This window comes from Anser brachyrhynchus, assembly GCF_964034855.1.
Source record: "Anser brachyrhynchus genome assembly, chromosome: 2".
Classification (NCBI taxonomy): Eukaryota; Metazoa; Chordata; class Aves; order Anseriformes; family Anatidae; genus Anser; species Anser brachyrhynchus.
In genome coordinates, this window is record NC_137695.1 from 72,235,036 (window position 1) to 72,248,282 (window position 13,247).

The following is a 13,247-nucleotide window of genomic DNA, read 5'->3' on the forward strand; positions in this document are numbered from 1 at the left end:
TCCAAACCATTTAACTGAAATTAACAGTTTGGTACCGTGCAACTGCTCCTTTCTGTCTCTTTCCCAGAGAAGAGATGAGTAAAAGGAGGGAGAAGAGAAGAAAAGGAACAAGTGTACCCAAGAGGTGAGGGAATCATCTATTTTAAAAAACTGAGACATATATTCATACAGTACTTTCAAAAATCACTGATGCTTACAAAACTAAATACATGTTCACATCAGGACACTCCCTTTTTGTCTTGTTCATTTTTCAAAGCAGGTCTGCTGTGCTATCCATTTCTAAAAGGAGCAGCCTGGCTATTACTGACTTTTGGCAGCCAAAGAGAGGAGTTTTTTGACTTGAAAAAAAAAAAAAAAAAACAGGGGAGGTGGGGGTTACAAAGCTAGGTTTCTCTCTTGAGCAAGTTGAATCTGTTGGGGCAGTGGATAAAGTCATTTAACTTCTGATGTTTCTTCTGTGCTTACCACAGGGAGGCAGCTGTTGAGTCTGCCTGGCCATGCTATCCCTATGGCATAGCCTGGCGTTCTCAGGTGTGATCTCCTTAGACCCCAGCAGGTGATCTATTTTGGTGGCTGATCCATGACAGGCTGCTGGGCAGGGAGATGATTTAAATCCTGCATTGAAGTGAAGGTATAATTCAGGCCATATGTCAGGGCTGTGGGTGTAGAAGCAGGTGGGTGAGGGAACATGGTTGAAGTGGAGAAATAAGCACTGAGTCAGCAGCAGAGATGACTGAAATTTATCCAAAACATATTGCCTAAGATTTTGGTAGCACCTCCAGTATTACTAATGAGGCGGCTGAGAGGTTTGGAGCTGCAGTGACTGGCAGCTGCACTCTCAGAAAGGGACATGGGGAGACCTTCTCATCTGTCAGGATGTCATTATTTGCAATGGAGTCTGACAGCTCTAAAGTTACGTGTGTATAAATCAGTCAGGCAGAAGAGGAAGCAAACAGTAATTTTATTTTGCAGTGGCACAGGGGAAGAGGAGTCAGCCGCATAGCCTCTGCTGCTGCTGCCATATGCTGAGCAAGCAGATACCATTCCCAAGCCCCTTCTGTCCCCCTTCCTGCTTGCCTCACACTTCTAGGGCTCTAGAGGCATTGGAGCCTTCCTCCTCAGAGCTGCCCTCATCTTCCTTCCTCTGGCTCCTGAGAGGCTGAGGCAGCCAGCAGCGCTTACCTGTCCTATTTCTGTGGGGTTCAGATTGTGACCACATTAATCTCTTACATAGGCACAGTTGTGGTAGCTCATTGCTTCCACTCCTCTCCTTCCAGGCCTAGAAAAGGCTTGCGGAGAGGAATCACACTGGCCTTTAAACTTGGAGTTTAGATGCAAGAACAAGATAACTTTTTTAGAAACAAAATGAGTCCCAGAAAACTAGCCAGGGGAGCACTGGGAGTTGGAACTGGGGTTACCAGGATCTCATGACAGGCCCTACTGCCAACATCTTCACTTGGGTGTCAGCTGGACCCAAAAGCAGATTTGGTTTGTTTTACATTTCTTTAATCAGACCTGGAAGAAATAATCCAGATATGTATCAACCTCTAAATGTTTTTTCTCATTCACAGCTTGTGAGTGATCTGGATTCTGGTTTCTTGTTTGGATTCAAATACTGTAGTGAATTAGACATGCCATAAACTGTATGGTTTTTCTGAGTTGACTGATTCAGTTTACTTATCTGACAATATATGATACTTGTGCCAGGTCTTTAACCTTGGTTTCAAGGCAGCAGTTTCTAGCTACAGGGAGAGGTTAAATAATACCTTCTCAGAAATTAGGCAGGATCTGAAATCTTTTTTTAGGGGACGAATGTGATGTAGGGAAATACAAGCGATGGTAGCAGAGAATTATTTTGGTATATACAATTACCAAGCTAGGAATAGCTTCTCCTAACACTATCCTTCCAGTAGTATTGGAAGTTTTTGAATGAAGCACTGCAGAAGATGTCAGGGGAGCAGAAATATGCTTGATTTCTGAATGTTTCTGTAACATGGACCTGTTGATTCCCTCTGCAGGTTGGCTTAAGGTGAGGTACAGCTTAGTAAGGCAATTGACTTCAACTCATAGATACACTTAAGAAGTTTCAGATTGCTGTCTGTGGACAGAAAGCATGACTCTCCTATGTGGTAAAAAGAAAAAGCTAGAAAAAATAATTAGGTGCTATCTTCAGCAATAATTCTATAAAGCATAACCTCTAGGATTTTGTGGATAGGCATCGTGAGAAGAAAACAACTCTTCTGGTTGACAACCTCAGAAGATGTGGAGGTGTAGAAAGTATTCTTATTTTCCATAAACTTACCCAGGAAGAAAGAGCTTGCAGTTATATGCTCTCTCTCCTTAGGCACCTTAAGGACTGTAGAAGACCACCTGAGTTGCTGCAGAAGATGTCATTTACGTCAGCTTATTCTGACTGGGTAAACCTTCAAGTTTTATTTTATATATATAAAAGCTTGTTGGCTGAGGACTAAACTGAAAATTAACCCCTTGCATTGCACTTCCCTACTTTGCCCAAATACCAGAGGGCAGAGAAACCTGAAAAAAGAAGTATTCTGTCTCCATTCCAGGCAGTGAGGGGAACACAAGTGGGACCAATGGGCAAGCCTAAAATATATTGGGTCTGCATGCCTTGTTATGCTTGAGAGGAGTTTCTGTTCAGAAGGGAGCAGGGAAAAGCTGTAGCAGTATGCAGCACTCCAGGCCAGATAGCCCTGTCTGTGCCTGAGGTGAGCACATCCCCTGGCATGTTGGAGTTGCTTCCAGTGTTGAGTTGCAAAGGTTGAAGTGGAAAGAGAAAAGAAAGGGACATGAGATTTTTTTTTTAAGTGCTCAGCAAGCTCTGGCAGAGAAAAAAATTCATACGAGTTTCCTGGGAGCAGAGAAACGAAAGCAGCTGGTGAAGAATCACCTTTAGGGAGATTCCTGACAGGCTGTGTTTAGCTCTCCATGTTATCTGCACTTTTTAAAGAGCTGAAAAAACAAGCCTCCATGCAGAGAAGCATGGAAGCTATCACCATTGTTAGAAAGAGGGGTGCATTGATGCATGACCGGCAGAGGGAGGAAAAGTTTATGGCAGATAGTGGGACCAGCTTCAGGAAAATATCATGGCTACTGAGGTGACAGTGGACCTTGCTACTTGCCCAGAATCAACAGTCGTCGATGGTGACAAAAGGCTACTGACAGAAGCAGATGGCAACCCTTTGGCTTTAGCAGTTCATCATCAACAGAAAAAAAAGTAAACTGTTCAGGCATTTCCCCCCTTCCCCAGTGGAAGGTCAAGCCAGTGTTCTTTAAAAATCTCCTTTGAAAGTAAGACTCATCCTCATTGCTGTTGGTTGCATTCTGGCAAGAGGGACACACACACATGTAAATTTGCAGTAGTGTCCAAGAATTCACGTGTCAAAACTCTCTCGCTGCACTGGTGAAAGGGGGAAGCTTGCAGTGCATGTTAAGTCCATAATGAGAGAGGTGTGTGTGTGTGGGCGGAGAGGGGCATACTTGAGGAAATTGCAAAATATTTGTTAAGAATGCTTATGAAATGTTTCAGTCAGAACCAGTTACACACCAGCAATTCCCAGCCATATCCAACCCTTCCTGTAGCACTGTTCGCTGTTTTCTTCTCTCTCCCATCTTGATAGCAAACCCCAGAATATTGTTGCTGCCTCTGCCTTCCTCCACTGCTGTCATTTGAGAAAGTGCCAGTGGAAAGACTTAGATAACCAGCCAAGCAAAGCATATTAGTTTGGTCTCTCATCTCTAATGCTGGCATTCAGGCAAGAGAGGCTATTTTAATTGGGAACCGCTATTGCAGATAAAACTATATTTTTTTCCTGGAAAGTTGTAGTGTTAAATTTGAAATTAACAGTAAGATTTATTAAATTTAACCTGGACCCAAATTTAACTTTCTATCACTCAGCAGAGGCTTCCACAAAACAGAAGTGTATATATATGAGCTAGACCATGGGATATGTCAATCTCAGCTATTCATTTTTTAGGATGTTTTAGGAGGGCAGCGTGTTTGGAAAGTGAAAGGCGAGAAACACCCTGATTTTAAAAGTGCTGAGTTAACCAAAGAATGCCTGGTACATTTGAGTTTTGGATACTAAAGCTTACTGAATATCAGGCCTGTAGAGTACACCAGTATGTATACATTACTAGCAGTATCAAATGAAAAAGTCTAGAGTTGCTATTCTCTTGCCCTTTTTTTTTTTTTTTCATTCCATTATTTCATTGCAGATGATTAAAACCTACTGACAATAACTCCTTCCCCCTTTTTTATTAATTCATGATGAATTCTGTTTTCTGGCTGACATCAGTACCCTGTCATGGTTCAAAACTCTTCCAGTGTTTGGCTTGTTGCTTGCTTGCATAAAAAAGTGTTTATATCAGGATTTTTGGAAAGCAACTAAATGTGAAGTTGTGGGGCAGGGCAAAAGTTTTGTTTTGTTTCTACAGAACTCAAACTTTGAGGTATTTACATTGTCTGGTATGTGATTTTTTAGGAGAAAATAATGCAAATTGTTCTGGTCTGTTCTTTCTATTTGTTCTTTTGTTATACCTTTAACACAGTAACAATCTAAATAGGATGTGGTGTTTTGTGCACATGCTGTGATCAGATGTCTGTTAGATTTGCCAGAGGGTGCAATATCTTTGAGAAAACTCTCAAATATTCTTCTGTGATCCACTTTTGTTTCCCCGCTTCCCCTGAGTTTCATGCATACTCACAGTCACCTGCTGCTGTATGCAAGTCTTCTCTGATTACTAGGTTTGACCTTAAGGATCCCTTTTTTAAAGTGTCTGTACCTGAAGTGGTCTCTCACACCTGTAAGAGTTTAATCCTGGAAGCATCCTACATGAGGGGTTATCTCTCACGCCAGTGCCCAGCATTTGAGAATTCTAGCTATTCGACAAAAATCTTTCTATGGGATTAAGGATGGCTTCCCTATTTTGTGAACACCAGGAAGCATTACAAAAAATAAAGAATACAGCTATGTACAAGCCCAGAGACAAATCTAAATCTAACCTTTCCCTATAATTGCGTATGTTTGCTTAAGCTTCTAGTGTTACCAAGGACGTCAAATGTCAAACTGGTAATATTTCTCAGTACAGAGCAGGGGAATATAGTTCTTGTCAGAGACAGGTGCAAAACTTTAAGACATAAAATGATGATTTTCACTTACATACTGTTCCTGGTCCCAAAGAGGAGGTTATTTTCTACCAAAAATAAAAAAAAAAAAACACAAAAAAAACCACTGCTTATTGGCAGTTCCATCTGTTAAAGTATGTACACTCTACAGTGGTGTTTGCATATACTAAGAAGTGACTGCATATATTATTAACTTACACTAATCATGTGCAGTCCAAGAAAGGTTCCAGCAAGCCAACGGAAACTGTGGTTATGATGATCCATGACTTACTGCTATGATTTACATTTCGGTCTATTGCACATAGTGCCTAACGAGGCTTCGCTTGAAGAAATGATATTCTGAATAACACTGTTTGTAAATCAGAGTTTTTTGCTTCATATAGCATGTAAGAGTTTGGTTTCTAGAAGGAAAAAATGGATAACGGTAAATTCTGCCTAGTTTATAGCACAGTTCTCCTTTCTTGAGTATACCCTCAAAATGGTTGAGCATCCGAATTCCCTTGGATATGGTGTTGTTTGACACCTAAGTAAAAGGAACTTGCTCACTGGATAGCCAACTTAATTTAGAATGCATTATTTACTATCAAACTATCTGCCACATGTTGAGGTTGGTATTTGGCTGCATAGGTAACTAGAAAATTTTGACTTTCAGGTCTTCAGAGATTCTCCTTCTGAGATGTTCCTGTAAACAGTTACTTTCATACTTGGGTTTTCAAACAAAGGGCCAAATGTACTTCATTGAACATCTATCTTCTTTATTCTTTCTTCGCTTAATGGAATGCTATCCCTGTTTTACTGTGTCCAGCTGGCACATCCTCAGCATGCTGATTTCATTTAAGAAATCACTACCCATTGTAGAAGCCAGATGTAGCTGAATAGCAGTGCTTTGCTCATCCTATCACTCTCCTGGCTGAACTGTTCAAAGGGCCAAAATAGTGCAGTGAGCACTCCTGTAGAAGTGAGAGAAGATATGAAGTGCTGTATCTGTGATGTGCCTGAGAACAGGATTATGCTTTGACAGGGCATCTGTCATCCCATGGCTCTAGGATTTGAGATGTCTCTTCAAACTTATTGTTATTGCAGTTCGATTAAGCTGTGGCAAATTCCAAGCCAGTAGCAAACTGAACAGGCTTGCAGGCAGCCTCACTGCCCAGCCTCAAACTTTCAGGTACAAATTTGTAACCAAGGTGCAGACTTTCTTCCTCCAGGCTACAGAGAGCTTCCTTTAAAAATGCTGAGCAGCCACTGATATTGTGATGAATCCCATAAACTTATTTTGTAGTTTCAAACTGCAATGCTTGCAACCTAGGCCTGATAGAAAAAATATGCTGAGAGAACTACCACTTGCAGTAGATACGCCACTGTGATTTACAAAAAGTGTTCACATTGACCTAGGAAAAGAAATATGGAAGGGAAGGGTGATTGTCACCAGATTACAGCAACTTGATTGCTATATTGTCCTATTTATCCCTTGCCTACCTCTCCTTTCATAAGTATGCTTTCTGGCAGCTTTCTGTACTTCTGTTTTATTGGGAAGTATATATAATTGGATGCATGTAATTTAAATTAGAAGGAGGATAGCTGAAAAGAAAACAAGTGATAACTGTAAAGATAAATCAGTCTCAGGTAAGACTTCCACAGGAGAAACTTTGCTCTGTGTATACAATGACAGTCATTAACTATCTTCCATTCAGAAAGCATCTGACACTTAAAGAGTGTAGAAGAAATAATGGCTACAGGCTGGAGCTCTGGACTGATCATGGCAAGTCTTGAATGTTGTTCTTGGCTTTGCTGAGCTGCTTTGGACAAGCCACCTCCTTGCTGTTTCACTCTCTTCTATGTATTTTAATTATATGTAAGCATATGTAAAATATGCTGCCTGTCTTAGTCAAATTTATCCCTTACATCTTGAAGGTGGTCATGTCTCTCATTCTTCCATCTAAACAGCCTCATGCCTTTGATCTTTCCTTACAGGTCACGTTTTATAATCATCTAATCATTCTCATTTTGGAAAGACATTAAAAACCTAAATTCATAAAACTCTTTTGGTTACATTAAGCTCTAATGAGACTGTATTACCTTGTCTCCTACAGAAACCGTCTGGAGATGGCTTGTGTCGTCTTGTAATGGCCTCCCATGTGAGAGCAGGGCCCTGGTACTGTGGGGGAACAGATCCCTGTGTGGAGATGCTCCTGAGCTGCAGTGCCATAGTCATGCTGGGCTGCTTAAGATGCCTCATGCATACTATTTCCTTCAACGTTATAAGTATCAGCATTCACTCCAAAATTTTTTAATTACTTTCTTTTATCAGTATCCTCTGCACTATATTAAGCAGGTCAGTCATTACAGACATTGGTGTTTGCTTGAATTTCATCTTAGAGATGTTATGTCTAGTTATAAGGGGAGGGGAGGGAAGGGATGGGAAAGGAAGGGAAAATTGATATGTTCTCTGCGCTGCGCTGTTTCACGAGTGGCCAAAACACTTTAATCGTAGCTAAGAATAGAAGTTATGGAGAAAAAACATCATAATACATTAAAATCATGTGGGGTTTTTTTGTTTGTTTGTTTTATTCCTTAGGTGGCATCTGCCATCTCTGGAAAGGCCTGTACCAGGTTTGAGCCTTGGAGAGAATAGTTTGCTTGCTGTCAGTGGAAGCTAGAGTTGTTCTGCACTTCTTTTTCAACCTTTTGCTGCGCTCCTAGTGAGCATCCAGACAGCTCTGCCTCGAGTGCTGCTGGGAGGAGAGATGGAGACTGGAAAGAAGGTGGCAGAAGCAAAAGGAACTGAAGATAATTTCATCTGCTGCAGCAGGGACGTAAGGTTACAAAATGGAGTGCCAAGGCACTTCCTCTCTCTCCCATTTTCTTGATTTTGTCACCTGAAAACTGAATTCAGGATCAGCCTGCGTAAGGTCTGGGTAGGTGGCATTCCTGAATTGTTCTAAGATGCTTGGGCAGATATCCTTAACTCAGTCTGTATCAAGCACCTATTGCATCAAGGGACAAATTGAGGTTACATCTGAAGACTCAACATCCTTTCTTTATAAGCAAAAGCAAAAGTTTTAATTGCTTGGCTTTAGCAAGTTTAGTGTTTGTAAGGTGTCAGTGCAGTGTATACTGTTTCTGGTAGAAAAAAAAAGGGGGAGGGGCTATTTTCATGCTGTACTTGTTTATTTTTTTCACTTGGAATACTTTTTTATCTATCATCTGAGTAAGATTACCCAGTCTTTGGTCCTTACTGAGACAGAGAGTTTCCAGAATTTCTTGGTGTAAATAAGCATCGCTAATTTAAGGTTTGCATTTCAAGGTTTAGCTTTACCACAAAGTACTGTATATTCTTCTTTTGTGAATTTACATTCTCATTTATATATACAATATATAGCCTCCGTTACTTAAAAATAAATCTTAACCAGTTGTGATCAGGAGATAAAACCTAGCATTTGAATAGCCTGATTTTGAAAATGGCTGATAGCAAGTGTTGAACTAAAGTACACAGGTATGAAATTGGACCATTTGGAATAATGAATAAGTTAAATGATAGGCCCACTGAAAATTTGTCTGTTATTTTGATGGATTTTCTGTGTTAGGAAAATGATCAGTGGATGAGGGGAAAGGAAGATATCAAAGACGTAATTACAAAAGATGTAAATTATCCTACTGTTCTTGGTTTTCCCACCTTTTACATAGCTGTGCTATATGCCATACTGACAAGGTGGAGAAACCTTCCTTTATTAACGACAATCTAATATGTCTACAGTAGACAGCAAAGATGCCAGTTATGCTTCTGCAGGGAAAGAGAATCTGTTTTCGGAGAGAGCAGGGCAGGAGGGCATCAGCACCTAAATACCCTAGCAGAAAAACAGTACAGCTTTGAGCACAAAGCCATTTGTAACTTTTAATATTGAGGCCGCCAAGTACAGTGGGAAGTTAGCTGCTTTTGATGAAGCAGTCAAAGGGTCAAATTCTTTCCCCTGCTGCTTGAGTGTAGCTCTGTGGCAGTCTGCTGGGCTCCGCCAGTGAAACCGAAGAGGAGGATTTGGCTTGCAGCCTGTTTTTAATCTGCACGTATGGTATCAATTTTGGAAGCATTTTCTGGTTGTCCTCACAGTTATAAAAGGGTAGAAAAATATATTTATTCTCTTCCCTATTTAAAAAGCAGCCTTTTGTTAACTTACTTGTGTTAATTCACAGTCTAAAAAGTGCAATAATTATCTTGATATTTGTGCTTTGCCATGGGATTTGCCTTTCTATTAACAGGCATCTCTGCTGTCTGTCCTAAGGGAAAGGTTGCTCCAGAGAAACTAGATTGCCCCAGTGGATCCCAGTTCTCTCCTGCCTGTGTAGCTGGCAGCAAGTCCTTTGGGACACTAGCCTGCTGGTCCTCCTCTTGACCACAGGCACTGGAGTTGCCTGCCCATTAGCCTTCTTTCTCATCTTGCTTTCCCTTAGCGTGTTCATCCAGTTGTTTTCTTGCACACGAGGAGCATCACGGAGCATGGCATGTTGGCAGTAATTGTTTATGCTTCCAACTTGCTAAGTGTAACCGGCTGCAGCGGAGGGAGCATCTCCTCTTGCTCACTGAAATCTTCAGCTTTCGTGATGAATAGAATAGTATCGAATAGAAGAGGCCGGACCAGAACAGAATAGTTCAGTTGCAAGGGACCCACAAGGGTCATCTAGCCCAACTGCCTGACCTCTTCAGGGCTGACCAAAAGTTAAAGCACGTTACTAAGGGCATTGTCCAAATGCCTCTTGAACACTGACAGGAACAGAGCATCAACCACCTCGCTAGGGAGACTGTTCCTGTGTTTGACCACCGTCATGGTAAAGACATTTTCCTCATGTCCAGCCTGACCTGACCCTGGTGCATCTCTGTGCTGTTCCCATCCTGTCATCAGTGACCAGGGAGAAGAGATTGGCTCCTCCTTCTGTTCTTCCCTCCTCAGGGAGTTGCAAAATAAGCTCTTCTAGTCATCTTTCTTCCCTGCTTTCTCATCCAGTTCCTAATTTTTCTTCCCTCCCAATTACTTCCTACTTTGTCTGCCTTCCTGCCTTCTTTTTGCACTCCTTATTTACCTCTTTCATCTAGCTTGGCCCTTGTTCAGCACCCAAGATCAAAGCTCCCACGTGACTGTACAGACCTATCACTTCTTGCCTCTTAATAGGCCTGAACTTTTCACTAGCATGAGATGCTTTAATAAATAGCATAAGATAACCATTTAAGAAGCAGCTGAACAACAGTGGCAGGCTGCACACGTTATGCTAATAGGAAATAAGATGACTGGAAAGTGTAGGAGGTGACAAAACTCTGAAGCAGGGAAACCATCCAAGGTTTCTGGGTGCAGGGTCATAAAGCCAGCCCTACCCTATGCCAGCCAGCGGGTACACTTGCTACCTTGAATTTCTGCTGACAGCTGTCCACGTGTGCCAATGCTATTGTTGCAGGTTACACTGGAAGTACTCATTATTTCCAGCAAATTAGCGCTGTAATTGCTTCTACCAATTTCCCTAGACTAATTGACCCTATACCATCAGTAGTTAATAACGATTAGCATAGGAAGCAAAGCAAAAGTTCGTGATACTTTCTAGACCACTGAGCTACTCTGGTACTTTGTGGAATACGTATCACCTGTGTCATGCTGTTTTAGATTTCTCTCTTACCAAAGACTAATCGCTAATTGCTGAATGAACCACAATTGCCTTGTAATGTACTTCTTATGAAAACAAGCCTTAACACCTGCAGATCATTATGGCTACATCTATATTTCAAGAACTGAGGATGCCTGAAACAGGGTCTTTATTTAATAAAGTGAACATTTGAGGCTATCCAAAATCATTGTGTGATTATGAACATCATAGCCTTAACTTCATTTGACTGCTTTGAACATTGAAGATGAGAGATATCCGATTTTGGAAATACATTCATGATATCACAAAGTGATTAAGAAATCAGCCCATGTACATCACTTTTCACCTGACACATCAGTGTTTTAAAATTTTTCAGTCATGAAATACGAATATGCATGAAATATGTCAGCCATGCAACTGGCAGAATACAGCTTTCTTTATCCATCAAGTTTATTCTGGCTGTTTTACTACCAATCAGTATGACAATTCCAGTTCATTTATGTCTTTGGCTCTGCAGTCTGAGTAGTTTAGTCATGACTGTAAGCGTGGAGCTGTTTCCATGGTTTTCATGTTTAAATTCTAATAGTGGTAGCAACAGTGGGAAATCTTCGCTAATTATGCCACTGAACATAAGCATACCAGATGCCTTGTGTGTCTGGGTTTTATCATTGCACCATGAGACATGCTCTACCCATTGTGTACATCACAAATTTAGATCTGCATGACCCAATAGACAGTAATTGCTGAGTATCGCTGAGATAGGTTTATGGTATGTCCTCAGCCTCAGGCATGAGACACTGTCAGTTTTCAAACACTGATGTGCTATCTGCATAATTCTTTCATTGCTCGTGGGCTCTTAAAAAGGTATCCTGAGGTTTAAGGATTTTTTTGCAAGGGAAGCTATGACAGCATATTTAAAAATTTATCCTGCAGAAGACTGAGTTCTAAGGCCAATCAAAATGTAAAGAAACCCATAGAAAATAAACTTAGGTAATGCCTTCACACAGTCAAGACTAGATTAATCAGGCAAAAATTCTTTAAATGGATTTGTCCAATTAAAATGACATTTCTGTACACAGTATGCTTTGACCTCTTTCTCTCTTGCACCATTAAATAGATTATGAAAAAGCTCACAACGGTGCTAAACAAACATGGTTGTTTGGTTGTACCAAGTTTTTGTTCCAACAGTGGAATTCATTAAAACAGCATGTTCTATATATTGCCAGCAGGTCATCAGTGTTTGCCTGAGTCAGGTTCCTGACCTTTATTTTCTCTCTCCAGTTCTGCTAGATTGGCTCCTTTTGTAGACTGTTAAAATATCTAGAGTTACTTATATATTTATCATTGCATAAATATCTAACATTGTTTTTCTTATAGCTGGAATACCTTCACAGAAGTGCTCATTGGTCTTTTTTGGTAATTATCAACTAGCTTATTTTACATACATTCAGTTGCTTAATTGTAAATAACTGCTGAACAATATGAAATAAAAAGATTTTTCCCTCGCTTAAAGAAACTTTAAATGCATTTGGAAATCTCTTTAGGATTTGAGGTAAGCTGTTTTCTTTGGTGGGATGGTTGGGGGTCATCTCAAGCAGTTACTCAATTTGCATTATGTTCCCAATGAATTATGTAGACTTTTTGTAATTTTCTAGTCTGATGTTCCAATTGCTTTTATAGGTATAACTTAGGTTAAAATTTTCTACAGTATTATTCCTTCTCAGTAATATCTGTCCCTACACAAGATCGAAAATAGTAATCAATCCACAGAAGTCCAACTCAGCCTCTCCCTAACTTCTATGCTTAAGTGCTGTATTTCACCTCCGTTTCAGTTTTGGCACTGACTGTAAGCATCTCAGTCTGTACAGGTCTAAGTGTCAGGCCAACTTCCATGTTAGGGTATAGGGCAAGAAATAATACCTTCTTTGCCTGCCTCCCAGAAGAAACTTAACTTTACAGATGTTCTTAGGGCAGACCTACCTTGTAAAAGTCTACAAATTCAACATTGGTTGTTGTTCTCTCCTTACTGAGCAGGAAAGGGGAGCAAGATAATGACTACAGCATTTCTACTCTTGAGAAGTGACTCTTAGAAAACTCAGATCCAGCTCTTTTCTTGGCCCGAGGGGGTTTGACACCTGCATTTCCCAAGTATTCTGCCAATTGCTTTAGCAGTCAGGTGTGCTGCAGAGTGGCATCTTTGGTCACGTCTGCCACAAAGAACACAAAATAATCTCAGCTGCCATGCAAGAGGTAGGCAAGACTGCCTGTGAACAAGATGGACATTCGCGTGGGTGAGTGGAGTCGTGTGTTTGATTTCCTGCTCCTGGAACCACTTAGTATCTTTCCTAGTGTGCCTTCTCTGCTGTCCTGCTCCTGCTTAGGCATTTCCTTCAGGAGAGACCTGCAGTCTGGTTCTCAAGCAGAGGCAGCTGTCCCTTCTAATATCAAGCCATCCGATCAGTAGAGAGCAGCC

The 13,247-nt window shown here is 40.9% G+C and overlaps 1 protein-coding gene across 1 annotated transcript in view; it reads left to right on the plus strand.

The window, feature by feature from the left end:
• LOC308190442 (uncharacterized protein) overlaps positions 1-13,043 on the plus strand; it is a 117,110-nt gene extending 104,067 nt beyond the window's left edge. The window contains exons 8-10 of the mRNA XM_080581831.1: positions 68-124; positions 2,345-2,417; positions 7,725-13,043. Coding sequence (XP_080437957.1) covers positions 68-124; positions 2,345-2,417; positions 7,725-7,781 — 187 coding nt within the window. The 3' untranslated portion in view covers positions 7,782-13,043. The remainder of the gene's footprint in view (positions 1-67; positions 125-2,344; positions 2,418-7,724) is intronic.
• Positions 13,044-13,247: the final 204 nt, after the last annotated feature.